The 12,850-nt window shown below is 40.7% G+C and overlaps 1 protein-coding gene across 1 annotated transcript in view; it reads right to left on the minus strand.

Annotated features, from left to right (window-relative positions):
- Window positions 1–6,022: 6,022 nt before the first annotated feature.
- The window catches only part of FARS2 (phenylalanyl-tRNA synthetase 2, mitochondrial), a gene marked incomplete at its 3' end in the record, with an annotated part of 115,851 nt that continues 109,023 nt past the window's right edge, over window positions 6,023–12,850 (minus strand). The window contains 1 exon segment of the mRNA XM_010287286.1: window positions 6,023–6,206. Coding sequence (XP_010285588.1) covers window positions 6,023–6,206 — 184 coding nt within the window.

Below are 12,850 nucleotides of genomic sequence, written 5' to 3' on the forward strand. Positions count from 1 at the left end.
CTTACCTACTCCCCACTTACATTTTTAACAGCATAGCCGTCAAAATGCAGCAAATCAATTTTTTCCCCCTTACTGTCTCCACACTGCCTTTTTCAGGGTATTTTTAGTTGTTCTGATTAAAAATTTACCTCTTAAGTATCACTGAGGACACAGTACATTTCTTGATTACAGTTTTGTATACTTTTTTCAGCCTACCTACATATCTTCTTTACATAATAAGATGTGGATGCATACCCTTCCTTCCTTCCCTTCTCTTTCTAACAAAAAAGAAGTTTTACTACCAAACTTTAAAAAATCAAGTTCCAGACCAGTAGGAAAACAACCCCTCTGAAAAACGCAGAAAATACTTTTTCAGAATGAGGATGTGAGGCCATCACACCTGACAGGATGATGCAAGGTACCTAGGAGAAGAGACATGGCACGTTAAGCTAAAAAAACGCAGCCAAAGCAAAGATAAGCAGCCTCAGCATTTCTGGATTCTCTTTGTGGTGCTGCTTTGTAGGGGACAGGTACTCACCCCTGGACTCCTCTCTCTGTCTGTCCTCTTCATCAGGGACAACTCAGGTCACAAATGTATTCTGCCACTTCGACCACGTATTCTACCATGTCTGATTAGCCAGTATTTCCTCAGTTTCTTTGGACAGGTATGCTTTCATTACCATCCCTGGAATTCCACGTGTATGCAGTTCCAATACTTACTTGAACGTCTCAGAAATGCAAGACACTGCTCTTACCGGGATTCTCTGCATGGCAGCAGTTTTGATTTGCTTACTCATAATGGGCAGAGGCTTTTCTACCTTTTGACTGCCATTCAGCCAACCTTTCTTCTTCTCTGTGAAACCTGTTTCCTTTCTGAAACTGGAGACATTTTGGCCACTGAAAAGGGGATTACTTTATAATTTCACTTCTGAAGGTCATTCATATCGATTAGACAGGTTAGACAAGTAGAAGACCTGAACTTAAAAATATGGAGGGTACAACAACCATTACAAAGAGTAAGGAGAAAACCCCCGACTTTCTTTTCTTCCTTCAGTATCAATATAGTCCAAAATATTCTCTTTGTTTTTGCAAATGTTTGTTCACTAGAATGTTCCAAAGGGAAAAATGTCAGACACAAATCCTTACTCATCATGTATTTGCACAGCAATGCTTAAAGGTCCTTAAAGATCTGCAAGGATTTGAAAGAAATATTTCAGCCAGGTAGCAGAAACAGTGCCAGTGCCTTGTGGTGGCTGGTCACATGGCTCACGCAGCATGCGGCAATGGACAACTCAAGGCAAGTCAGTCAACTGATTTTACAAACCATGCACAGACAAATACTCTTCACTAATCAAACATATGAAAATCTAAATGTTTGCAGGTAATGCATCAAGCAAAGGAGAGCTTAAGTCTGCAAGACAAACTGTGGAAAACATTTTGCTCATTGCGAAGGGACATTTCTACTCTATTCTGCTTGCCTTACAGATACCTCCCTCGTGGTCTTGCCATAATCACCACAGTTTCACTCAGTTTCTTTGGCTTTTCAGCAAAGTCACAACTTTTTCTTCATATCTGTTGATTTATTCTTTATTTGCCCAAATAATGGGTGTGTTACTGCCATGTTTTGTGTTATTCATGTTGGATGAAGTTGCACCCTGACTGTGTTATCATGACAAGCCCGATACAACATTTAGATTCCAAGAATATCCTAAAAAATCAGGTGGCAGTGGGCTTTACTTTCCCATCCACATTCAGCTGTACAGGTCTGTGATGGCATTTTATGCTATGGGGCGATGGGAAGGTATCAACAGCTGACAGGATTATCCTCCAACCTGTTCAGTCTCATGTACTACTCACTCCTTCCCCCGGATGCATGTTCTGAATGCAAGAGCCGTATCTCACACAGGTGATGCTCCTCTCTTACTCAAGGATCCCCTGTTCCCAACTTTCCCAGTACGACTGCGGATCTAAACCCCCTGAGCGGTTGCCTAGGGTCCCAAGTGCTGTTTGGTATCTGAGGTCCACAGGCTGTCTCCTCTCATGTGATACCTTGTGCAGACACACATCTGTAATGTGGAGAGGCGTGCAGGGATTGCAGATACCTGAAAAGTCCATGTTCTCCTTTTAGTTAAACACTTTTCACTCAAAAGGAGCGTTTGGGCCAGGTGGACCTGTTTGGAATCGCTGGGATGAAACCAAAGGGAGGAAGTTCTTGTGGATCACAGGACTCTCACTGAGCATCCCTACGGTTATCCTGGTTTCCAGAATCACTTTACACAAAAGCTATCTACCTTGACTTAGTTGCTAAAACTCAGTTCTCTGCTTGGAACAGAGCATATGGATTTCTTTGCTCTGTGAAGTCTACCTGTTGCACTGGTGAACAGGAATTTAGAAGAATGACAAAATTCAAGAGAGGTAAATACAGAAATGTCTACATGTCCTTACTACTGCTAGTACATTATTTTCTAATAGGGAATGTTTATTTTCCCACCTCAAAGTAACATGTGACTGCAGTATGAAGTAACTTTCTGCTTGAAACATTTTGCAATCGATCTAGCCCCACTAGGCTGACATCCATTACAATTAGCTTCAGCTGTAAGGAAAAAAAAAAGAAGTTTGGAGACTAAACGGAACCAAAAAATTTATTTCTGGAAAGCCTTCTTCACGTATCACACATTACTCAGTTTACCTCAACACTGTATCTTGTTTAGTTAAGTTTACCTAAGATGTATTTAGGCTGGAATGGTTCTTAATTACCCTAGCACAGTAACCTGGCATTCTCCTAAATTTGTGCTTTTCAGCAATGAGACTCCTTCCTGCTGTATCTTTTAATTGCCTGTCCTTTCCTGGAAGATGTCTCAACATTATCACCTTACAAAGCAGACAATCAAGATTTACTTTTTTTCCCCAGACGTCTCTTCCTTGTTTAAACAATTACTTGTCTCATGCTTTTTTCCCCCCCTTTCCTTTTCCCTGTAGAGGAGTACATTTTCACTGCTAATGCACACTGTAATTGTGATGTACTGTAACATGGTTGTCAGTCCGAAGCCCAGTGGAACCTTGAAAGGTTTCTGCACCACAGAAAAGTCTGTAAGGTAACTACACAGTATCACAGCGACAGCCTCTATAAAGGGCCTTAATGAAAAGATTTCTTTCTGTGTTCTAAATTAGTTTTATTTGTATAGCATTTTCTGTTTTCCAATCTTTATAGTCCTATAACTAAGAATGGTAGTTTAAAAAGGAAAACAAGACTGCCAAATGTCCTAATTCCTCATGAAAATGGTATTTTTAAAGGATGAAAAAAGCCTGAATTTAAAATTCTAGAAGTGATTAATGACAAGGTGCTTGTAAGTAACTAACATTCAAGACAGCAGCACTGCAGTCTTCCCTATCCTATACACTTTTCTCCCATCCTCCACACCAGGATCACTACAAATTCGAGATAATGATTACAAGCATCTAGATCAGTAACATACAGATCCATAGCAACACTGAGGATCTCTTATGTTAATTTCTGTGCCCAGAGGCTTTTCTGCAACACTGAATTAAAGAAGCCACTGTATCGTTCCTGTAACAAGACAATTATCTTGGAATTAAGCCTAAGCAGAACACTCATCTTTGAAAAAAGCCAGTGTTCCAAAGGCTTTGGAGAACAGATAAAATGACTTACATGGCTTACATCATCTGTCTCCTAGTTACATATCTGCACACACCCTGTTCTAAGAAGAGAGGGCAAATTAACCACTATGTCAAAGGCAGTCTTTATCTATAATTCTTTTTAAAATGAGCTAGATAATCTCTTTGGAATACTGCTTTTTAATGGGGCATTTAAAAAGATTTCCTTTATTTTTGTGGCAGTTGAATACACTAAGAGGACCACAACATCACTTACCAACAATCCATTAATGTCACCACCCAAATTCTTCAGACATAAATGTGAGAAATGTTTCCTCCCTGTAGCGTCAAAACATATTTGGATGTCTCCTGAGTGAGGGTTTAATGGCTTTAGAGGACAACACTAGGAAAGTCCTAAGTCTGTGTGACAATTCTCAGTCATCTTTCCCATGGATTTGAAGAAGTCACAGAGGGAACCAAGGTGTATTCCTTGCGGAGGAAGAAAAGATCTTGTACTGAACAACTGTCAGCCCTGGTGTACGTCTCAAAGTATATAAAAGGAGAAAGCATATACTAGAAATCCAGACTAGTGAATCCTGTCCCTACCTCACCACTCTACTAGCATGGAAAATATTAGTCTCAGTAAAGAAAAGGAGCACAACCCATGAGCTAAGCCGTGACTGATGACGCAGTGCTGCTGGCGAGGCCCTCCCCGTGTGTGTGGATTCTCCAGCGAGCTGCAAGAGGAGTCACAGAGTAACACTGCCTCTGTTTGATGGAGCAGGGAACCAAATTTCTCCAAACCTTCAGCCTTGGCAGAGCTGCTTACACTGAATGCAGGATTTTCCCCAAAGAGAAGATACAACAACAAAGATGATCGCATGTTTGGTATCACCAGGAAGAATGTAGACAAAAAGTGGCAATGAACACAGTTGTCTGTATGTATACAGTATTGTACGTATAACGGTGTTATATATACAATAAACATTCAGCATGAGCAAAAGGAAAGGACCAGTTCCAAAAATGGGTCCAACACCCCAGGTTTTACAAAAAATGATAATGTTGATTCTACTGTGTTCTAACTGTGCCTGGTAAAAGGCAATTAAATGTATTTTCAGCAGCATCCATGTAAGCAGCCTTCAATGTCTATGCACTTGTGCTGACACAATGGTGCAGTCCAAGTGACAATAAGAAGTTATCCATACCTGCAACAAACTCGCTTTTCAATTTCTCTGTTAAGATATACTCTTGTTCTTTACAATGAATTGTACTCATCATCTTATCCTAGCCTTTATTCCTCTGGTGGACATTCTGTTTTGAGTATAGGGTTAAGATCATTTCCCATGATTTGCATGTGAGGACCACTCAAGAGTTAATGACTCAAAGCTTTCAGATGCCCACACAGATTCCATTGGCACTTCTGTTCCTTCACACAGCAGAAACAGTCTCATATAAGACCACATAAAAAGGGTAAAAAGGATAAATAAAATAAATATGAATCCACTAAACCAGAATGAACACTAGGCCAGAGAATTATCTACCCATCTAGTCTGCAACACTCTTCAAATTCAAAAGGACAATAGGGTCAAATACCTGGATGTAGGAAGAAAAAAAGGTATTGGAGCACAACATGAACCATTTTCCCACCAACTTGAAAAAACACTGCAGTTAGGTTTACTACCTGCCTTTCTATAGCACCAATCCCCCACCCTCAAAAAGAGAATTTATTTTAAAACTCAATTTTAGAATCATGGGTAGCCAGCAGTATATTTACTTCTAGGTTTGGAAAGTGCAAATTTAAAAGCAGTGCATGTATAATAGCTGATATTTGTCAATTTTTGAGAGAACTGATCAGTTGGACAAGTAACCTGTGTACCCAATGGTCATGTCAGTGCTGCTCTATCAACAAGAAGGTATTCCGAAGCCTGGGAGATTGTTCAACAGCATAAATAAGTGTGAGAAAAAGGAACAAAATCTACTTCTTTTTCTCCCTGTTGAATATCAATAATAGTATTCTGCAACAAATCATTATTATCCCTGTTATTTGGAGTAAAGGTCTGCTAGTGAATCAGGACTAGAAAAGGAAAGGAAGAGAACATGGAGACAAACACCAGTCACTCAGCGAAGAGCAGGACTAGAATCTCAGATATATTATGGATAAGAGCGTCATGCACTGTCAGATGTGTTGAGGCAGGCAGTTGTTCACTGCTGCTGTGATCAACTGGGCACAAGACATTGGGGCTGCGGTCTGCATACCACAAGCTCAGTACTAGTACATAAGTGAAGTATAAGATACAGTTTTTTTAAAAAATATTTATTCTTGAAAGTGTTGTAAAAATGTTTTCGAGATAAAAAATGATATGTGCGAACTCTGAATCAAGAATCAAGAATTTATTTGTATACAGAACTAAAATAATTATATTCTGACCACTGGAAATATGTGTTAAAAGTTTTACTTACTTTGGATGTGTAAATTCATCCACTAGGACAACCTTTTCTATCAGGTCTCCACCAATGGTTCGAGCCAAATCATAGAAATCATTTGCAGAGTATGTCTCAGAAGGCAGCCAAAAGGAGATGTCATTGATCAAAGGTGGATATCTGCTGAGTGGCTAAAAAAATTAAAAAACATACCTTTACAAGTGACCATACTTAGTAGGTATACCTACAACTGTTTTGAACTTGTATAACACACAGAGCACTCATTTTTAAACTTTTCTGGAATGCTTTTTGAAGAGCAAACTGACCTTGTAAACAACTGAGATGCAAGATTTTACACTAGGAAATGTCTTTTAAAGATTCCTTCATAACCACTTAGATTCATTCATTCAGAAGAAAAAACGTGTTTTTGCTAAAATCAGCATTTATGAGCCTGAATACACTTTCGGATCAGAGATGTTTAAAATAACAGAATCGTTAAGGTTGTAAAAGACCTTTAAGATCATCAAGTCCATCCATCAACCCAACACCACCATGCCCACTAAACCATGTCCTGAAGTGCCACATCCACATGTTTTTTGACCATTTCCAGTGATGGTGACTCCACCACCTCCCTGGGCAGCCTGTGCCAATGCTTGACCACTCTCTCCATAAAGAAATTTTTCCTAATACCCAGTCTAAACCTCCCCTGGTGCAACTTGAGGCCATTTCCTCTCGTCCTATTGCTAGTTACTTGGGAGAAGAGACCAACACCCACCTCACCACAACCCCCCTTCACGCAGTTGTAGAGATCGATAAGGTCTCAGGTCTCCCCTCAGTCTCCTCTTCTCCAGACTAAACAACCTCAGTTCTTTCAGCCGCTCCTCGTAAGACACGTGCTCCAGACCCCTCACCAGCTTCACTGCCCTTCTCTGGACACGCTCCAGCACCTCAACACCCTTCTTGTAGTGAGGGGCCCAAAACTGAACACAGGATTCAATGTGTGGCCTCACCAGTGCCGAGTACAGGGGCACAATCACTTCCCTACTCCTGCTGGCCACACTATTTCTGATACAGGCCAGGACGCTGTTGGCCTTCTTGGCCACCTGGGCACACTGCCGGCTCATGTTCAGCCGGCTGTCGACCAGCACCCCCAGGTCCTTTTCTGCCGGGCAGCTCTCTAGCCACTCCTCTCCAAGCCTGTAGCGTCGCCTGGGGTTGTTGTGGCCAAAGTGCAGGACCTTGCACTTGGTCTTATTAAACCTCATACAGTTGACCTCAGCCCATCGATCCAGCCTGTCCAGATCCCTCTGCAGAGCCCTCCTGCCCTCAAGCAGATGAAGAGATCAGGAAGTGATCATTTTAACATGAATATTCACTGGGTAGAACTGCATTTTTAAAAAGCATTTTTCAGATTTTTTTTTTACAGATTTAAAAATTCTTATCACATTAATGTATAAATTTTATATGTATTTTATATCATGCTTATATAACACAATATGTTTATTATTTGTACTGTCCAACTTCATGCTTAAAAACTCTTATCAATAGGTGCCTTCTTATTAAAAGGTTACAATAAGAAACACACTTTGGCTTAAAAAGAGGGATCGGTTAATTTCCCGGCAGTTTTTATAGACATCCAAATATTTACAACAACAAAAAATTTATTGCTGTTAGCATAATTATTAGTTCTGCAAGTACCACAACAGACTCTTAAACATAAAGGGGCATCTTTGCCGCAGACAGAAAGACCTCATCTTGTGGTCAGAACAGTCTAACTTGCTATTTACAAAAACGGGAAAAGAAAGAGAAAGAAAACAAGACAATTTTCGTTTTTCAGTTTTGATGAAACTTCTCTGGAGTCAATGGGCTTCAGATCTCGCCTTTGCTGAGATGTTTCCCCCTTTGAAGAAAAGAAAATGGTAATGGTCTTCTTTCATGCCCTCTGGGTCATGCAATGTCTTACTTCTGCCTTCCATTAATGGACTGCAGCTGAAAGAAATACTTTTGCACAAGATCGTTGGGGTCTGCAGGAGAAAACATCTTTTCTTATTTTGCTTATATGTAGATGACATCTGATGTGTACACCTTGGTCTATACAGTATATTATCCCACTCAAAAATGTATTCCATGCCTGGGAATGTTTTATGATGAAACAGTGAAATCCTAAGTGAATACCTGCTAAAGCAATAAAACTGTTAAAAAGGCAAATTTACAGCACGCTGATTTACACAAATCCTGTTCTGTACAGTGTAAACCTGTCAATAAATATCTGATAAGGAATACAGTGCAAGTTTTAAATTAATAAACCCCCAGTGAATAAAACTGTGAATCACAAATGATTATCCAACTTTTTAAAGGAATAAACTTGTCAAATGAATTCGTATCCTGCACACCAAATTAAAAAAAAACTTACACAATAAAGCTATCACAACAAGAGGTTTTGATGAAACACTAATGAATTAAATGTAAACATCTCCTCTGCTTACATGAACAACACAGCTGCAAATGCTGGAGATACTCCTCAGCCAACAATCTGATAAATGTGTTAGTGTAAATAAAGTTATAATCCTGATGTAGACCCCTATATTCTCATCTCACCCCTATCTACCATTATATTTACCACTGCTATATTTCAGCAACCTATGGAACAAACTTCTAAGCTTGTGGGGACTAATCGAAAACTCACTGAACTCCTAGTTCAGGATATTTAATTATTCAACTAGAAGATGTGGCTCATGAGCCTAAGTGTGACCATTCCCTTTGGACAGGTGCCTTCTTTTATTCCCACAGGTACAAGGATGCTAAAGAAAAATAATTACACGCTTGAGTAACTCAGTAATATCCTAAACCCCAAAAGGAGAAAAGTACCCACAATTCATAGTGAGTGAGCGAGTATTTGCTATCAAGTTCAAAAGCAGCAGGATTATGTGAGGCACATAAAAACAGCCCTCTCTTTCCACTTAAAATTAGGTGTACAGAAGCACCCAATGTGGTAAGATCTTGCAAACGTCCCTGGAACAGTCTGACATTATCAGTATCATCAAATTCCATGTCAGCAAAGTTACTAAAAAATGTAATAAACTGTAGGGTCTGTCCCTCCTGGATTATCAAGTCTTCAAGAAAACTGCTTTGAGTCAATCCATGGTGTTACTACCTTAAATACAGAACTGTTGTAATTTTGTGTGTGCATGCATGTGTGTATGCTTTTGTGCATTACATAGACTGGAAGGACAAATGTTTAAAACAGTGAGCATAACTTTTTTATTATTAGGTACTAACCTTTTCTCAGAGCCTTATAATGCAGAAAATTCTTTTATGATAAAAGACAAGGCAATAATCCTGTATTGTATTGTCCCTTCACCACCTGGCTGCAGTCAATATCATTGCAGTAAGTATTATATCAACACTAAAGTTAGTACAAGGATAAAATTCTTAGTTCTCAAATGTATTGATCTGTTTGTTATAGAGCTACATAAGCCACAAAATCATTTCTTATCTACACCTAAAACGTGAAGAGGATGGGACAAGAGTCTCCAACTGGCAGGTCAAGATGAAGTTACTAAGTTTGTATTTAGGCACCCCAGCAAATACATACTGTGGTCCAACAGATCCCATTGCCATCACTGTCCTCCTTTCTATACTCTCCTGCCCTTTAAGAACAGAGCAGTCTTAAAGCCCATTGACTTTGACCCCTTTCAAGGTTCAAGGCAAACGGCAGCCCCGAAAATCATTTTCTTAAGAATTTACAGACATGTTAGAGGCCCCTCTTGAGAGCAATGTGTTCTTCCCACTACATTTTTCCCCTTTGATGTCACCTCCAGCCACCACTTCCAGGTACGTCCTCTTCACGACTTAGATGTGCTCCAGCATAGTGCTTGGAGAACCTAACAGGACACCAGCTGGTTCTGTTGCCTGCACGTTGGCCCTGACTCCCAGCACGCTGCCCAAGCCTGGAAGCCCTGCCATCCCTCCCTTCCATTGCCTGACCACCCCCCTTAGGTTTTTAGGGTGTTGCTGGGTTTTTTTAAAGATCTGTAAGTAACTGGAAAGAGGTTAAGGAGAAGGTAGAACTCATTCCACCTGCAGAGCGCTGCTGCCAGGTGTCAGCACCTGGCAGGCAGCACTGCCGATGCACAGACAACTCTGCACCACTTCTTTGGTCCCATCAGAGTTTTGTCACCACAGTGCTACTTTAAATGTTCTGTTCACTTTCCATTTCAAACACTGCTGTGCACTATCTTTGACATTTTCAATAGCCTTGGAAAACAAGAGTGCTTTCCCAGTAATTACACTATCTGTAGGACTCTACCAAACCCCAGTTGTAGGGAATATTGCAAATAATGACATCACATTTTTCAATCATCCAAGGTGAAAGCATTTAAAGGCACTGAATTACTATATTTTTTTCATAATAAAATGGAGGCTTATGATGATCCACCCTCAATGATATATGTTTACTAGTCATTAGTCACACTTCCTTCTCCGGTGAATAAATAAGCCAAGTGCTTACTAAAACTGCAAGCTTTTCCCTCTCAGGATGCTAATTTTAGTTTGGAAATGAGTAGCTGGGCAGTAGTGCTGTATCCTGCTCTGCCAGCCTGCCCAGCCCATGCCTAGATATACCCGAGGAGTCTGAAACACCCCTGAAAAGTCAGAGCTGTGACTCTTCTACAAGGGTTTGTGATAGTTTAGGGCATTCCTCATCCCCAGCCCTCTGCTCTACCTTTCTATCCAAGATTCCTGTCCCTGCAGCAGCTGCTAAAACAAACATGTGCCTGTTCCTCCACCACTGCAGTTCACAGCCCACTGTAGCCAGCTCAAAGTTGCCTCTCTCAGTGGTATATGCTAATATATGCTGGATGAAAGATTGCAGCACCTTGAGGCATCGGTGGACAGCTGTCTTAATCAGCAACAGGATCCACCAGAACTCATCTGTCAGCATAAAATAGCAAATTCTTGGGGTCTGCATACATTGGCACATCAGGGCGCTACTCTGGACACCCTGGCAGCAGAAAGCAGGAATCAAGTGGTCACCGTAAGAGTAGTCTGGTTACCCACAAGTGGCAAAGGATCATCAGCTAGCCTGGATCCATGTACCTCACAGCTGCACAGGAGAGAAAATACAATACATGGCAGAAGCCCTCACCTCTGTCTGAGAAGCAGCTGGTGATAATGTGCAGCCAGTGCCAGTAAGCACAAAGCCACAGATTGTCTTTATCCCAGAGTCCCGAAAAACAGGATGAACCTCAGCATTTTCCACAAATATTTGGCATTAGGGAAAAAAAAAGTTCTCCCAATGCGGTAACCGTGAGTGCAACATGCCGAGGGGACAAGAGAAGTTTTGTGCTGTGGCTGTTCACTCAGTTCCCTCCCTGTTGCCATCTGCAGACCTGGGGGACACACGAACAAGAGACCAACACAATGGAGGAAAAAGCCGTACTTGTATTCTGACAGCGGCGTCACAGATGCAAGGTTATTGACGACATGTACCAAAAACTGGGTTAGCAAATCCACAGCAGCCAAACTATTAAAAAGCCAGGCATGCTTTACTGCCATCACCAGTCTAAGTCAGAAAAATGTAAGATTTAGCAGCATCACAGCTACCAAGCTTTAACAGTCCTGCTTTGCCCCGGTTTTGGACAAATACGTACATAAAGTATGCAGTTTTAATGCAATGTCATATTCTCATTGAAATGAAAGCTTCATTCTTGTAATAGCTAAGCCTTTCTTAATATATTCCATGGTGAAACTACATTAATTCACCATTATCATAGGAAATTTAAACACGTAACAGACATGAAATTCAAATTTGCAAATTTACAACTGTAACTTAGCCCCCTTGCACATAATGAAGTTTCCTGTATTAGTGTGTATGCTCCTAGATTTACATTTTTGTATTTATGACCAGCGAAGACAAATTACGGATGCTGCAGGAAACATAACTTTGAATTTCTTGGCTGTCATGGTTTAAAATTTGCGGTTACAATGTTCCATTATGGTAAGTTTTCTGCCCTTCCCTTCCCTGAATCAATCTTTTTTCTTAGTTTTATATAGTAAATTCTATGCATTCACACATGTATACAAACACACACACATATACATTTATGTATAAACACACACATATATCCAAAGGAGGAAATGGAGAAATTTCAGCAGAGAACTTCTATAAAATCTGACAAGCAGGCATACAGATATGTTCTGGGATTAAGCTTTCAAAAGTAAAACAAATGGACCAGTTTGGGATTGATGCACTGCTCTGTCCTCCTGTGGGGAGGAAAGGGCGATAGCCTCCAGTGGTACTCTGAGCTTCTCAGTGTAAAGGGCAATGAACACACAGCGTGATCAGCCCTTTTTGGACAGCAGTCTGCTCCCCCCAACAGAGCTCTTCACCTCTGCAAGCTCACATACAGGTACAGGGAATGCCATGTGTCCATGTGAACATCAAGTGCTCCCTGGATTTTTGGCACTCTGCTTGTACGTGGCCCATTTTGAGTGGAAGAGTTTTCCTTCGTGCATGGGTGAGAACGCTCTGTCCTTGGTTTGAAGATCATGTGAGTACCTCTGAGTGCCCCAAATGGCTTCAGACCATGAATTCATTCAAGGTCTGAAAGGGAAACATCCTTCACTATTTCTCACAGGAGCAAGGAGAAAAGAGAAGAGAGAGCAAGCGAGGCATTAGGTTTCAGATGAACTAAAGGGTGCGTTTTTTCCAAACTGTACATACTAGAACTACAGACCTGTTACATGGAACCAAAAGGGACTGAATAAATTCATGTTGGACAGATCCTCTAGCAACTATTAAAGAAAGTGATCCAACTGCATTTTTTGTTCAGCA

The sequence above is a fragment of the Phaethon lepturus genome, unplaced genomic scaffold, assembly GCF_000687285.1.
Source record: "Phaethon lepturus isolate BGI_N335 unplaced genomic scaffold, ASM68728v1 scaffold10495, whole genome shotgun sequence".
Taxonomy (NCBI): Eukaryota; Metazoa; Chordata; class Aves; order Phaethontiformes; family Phaethontidae; genus Phaethon; species Phaethon lepturus.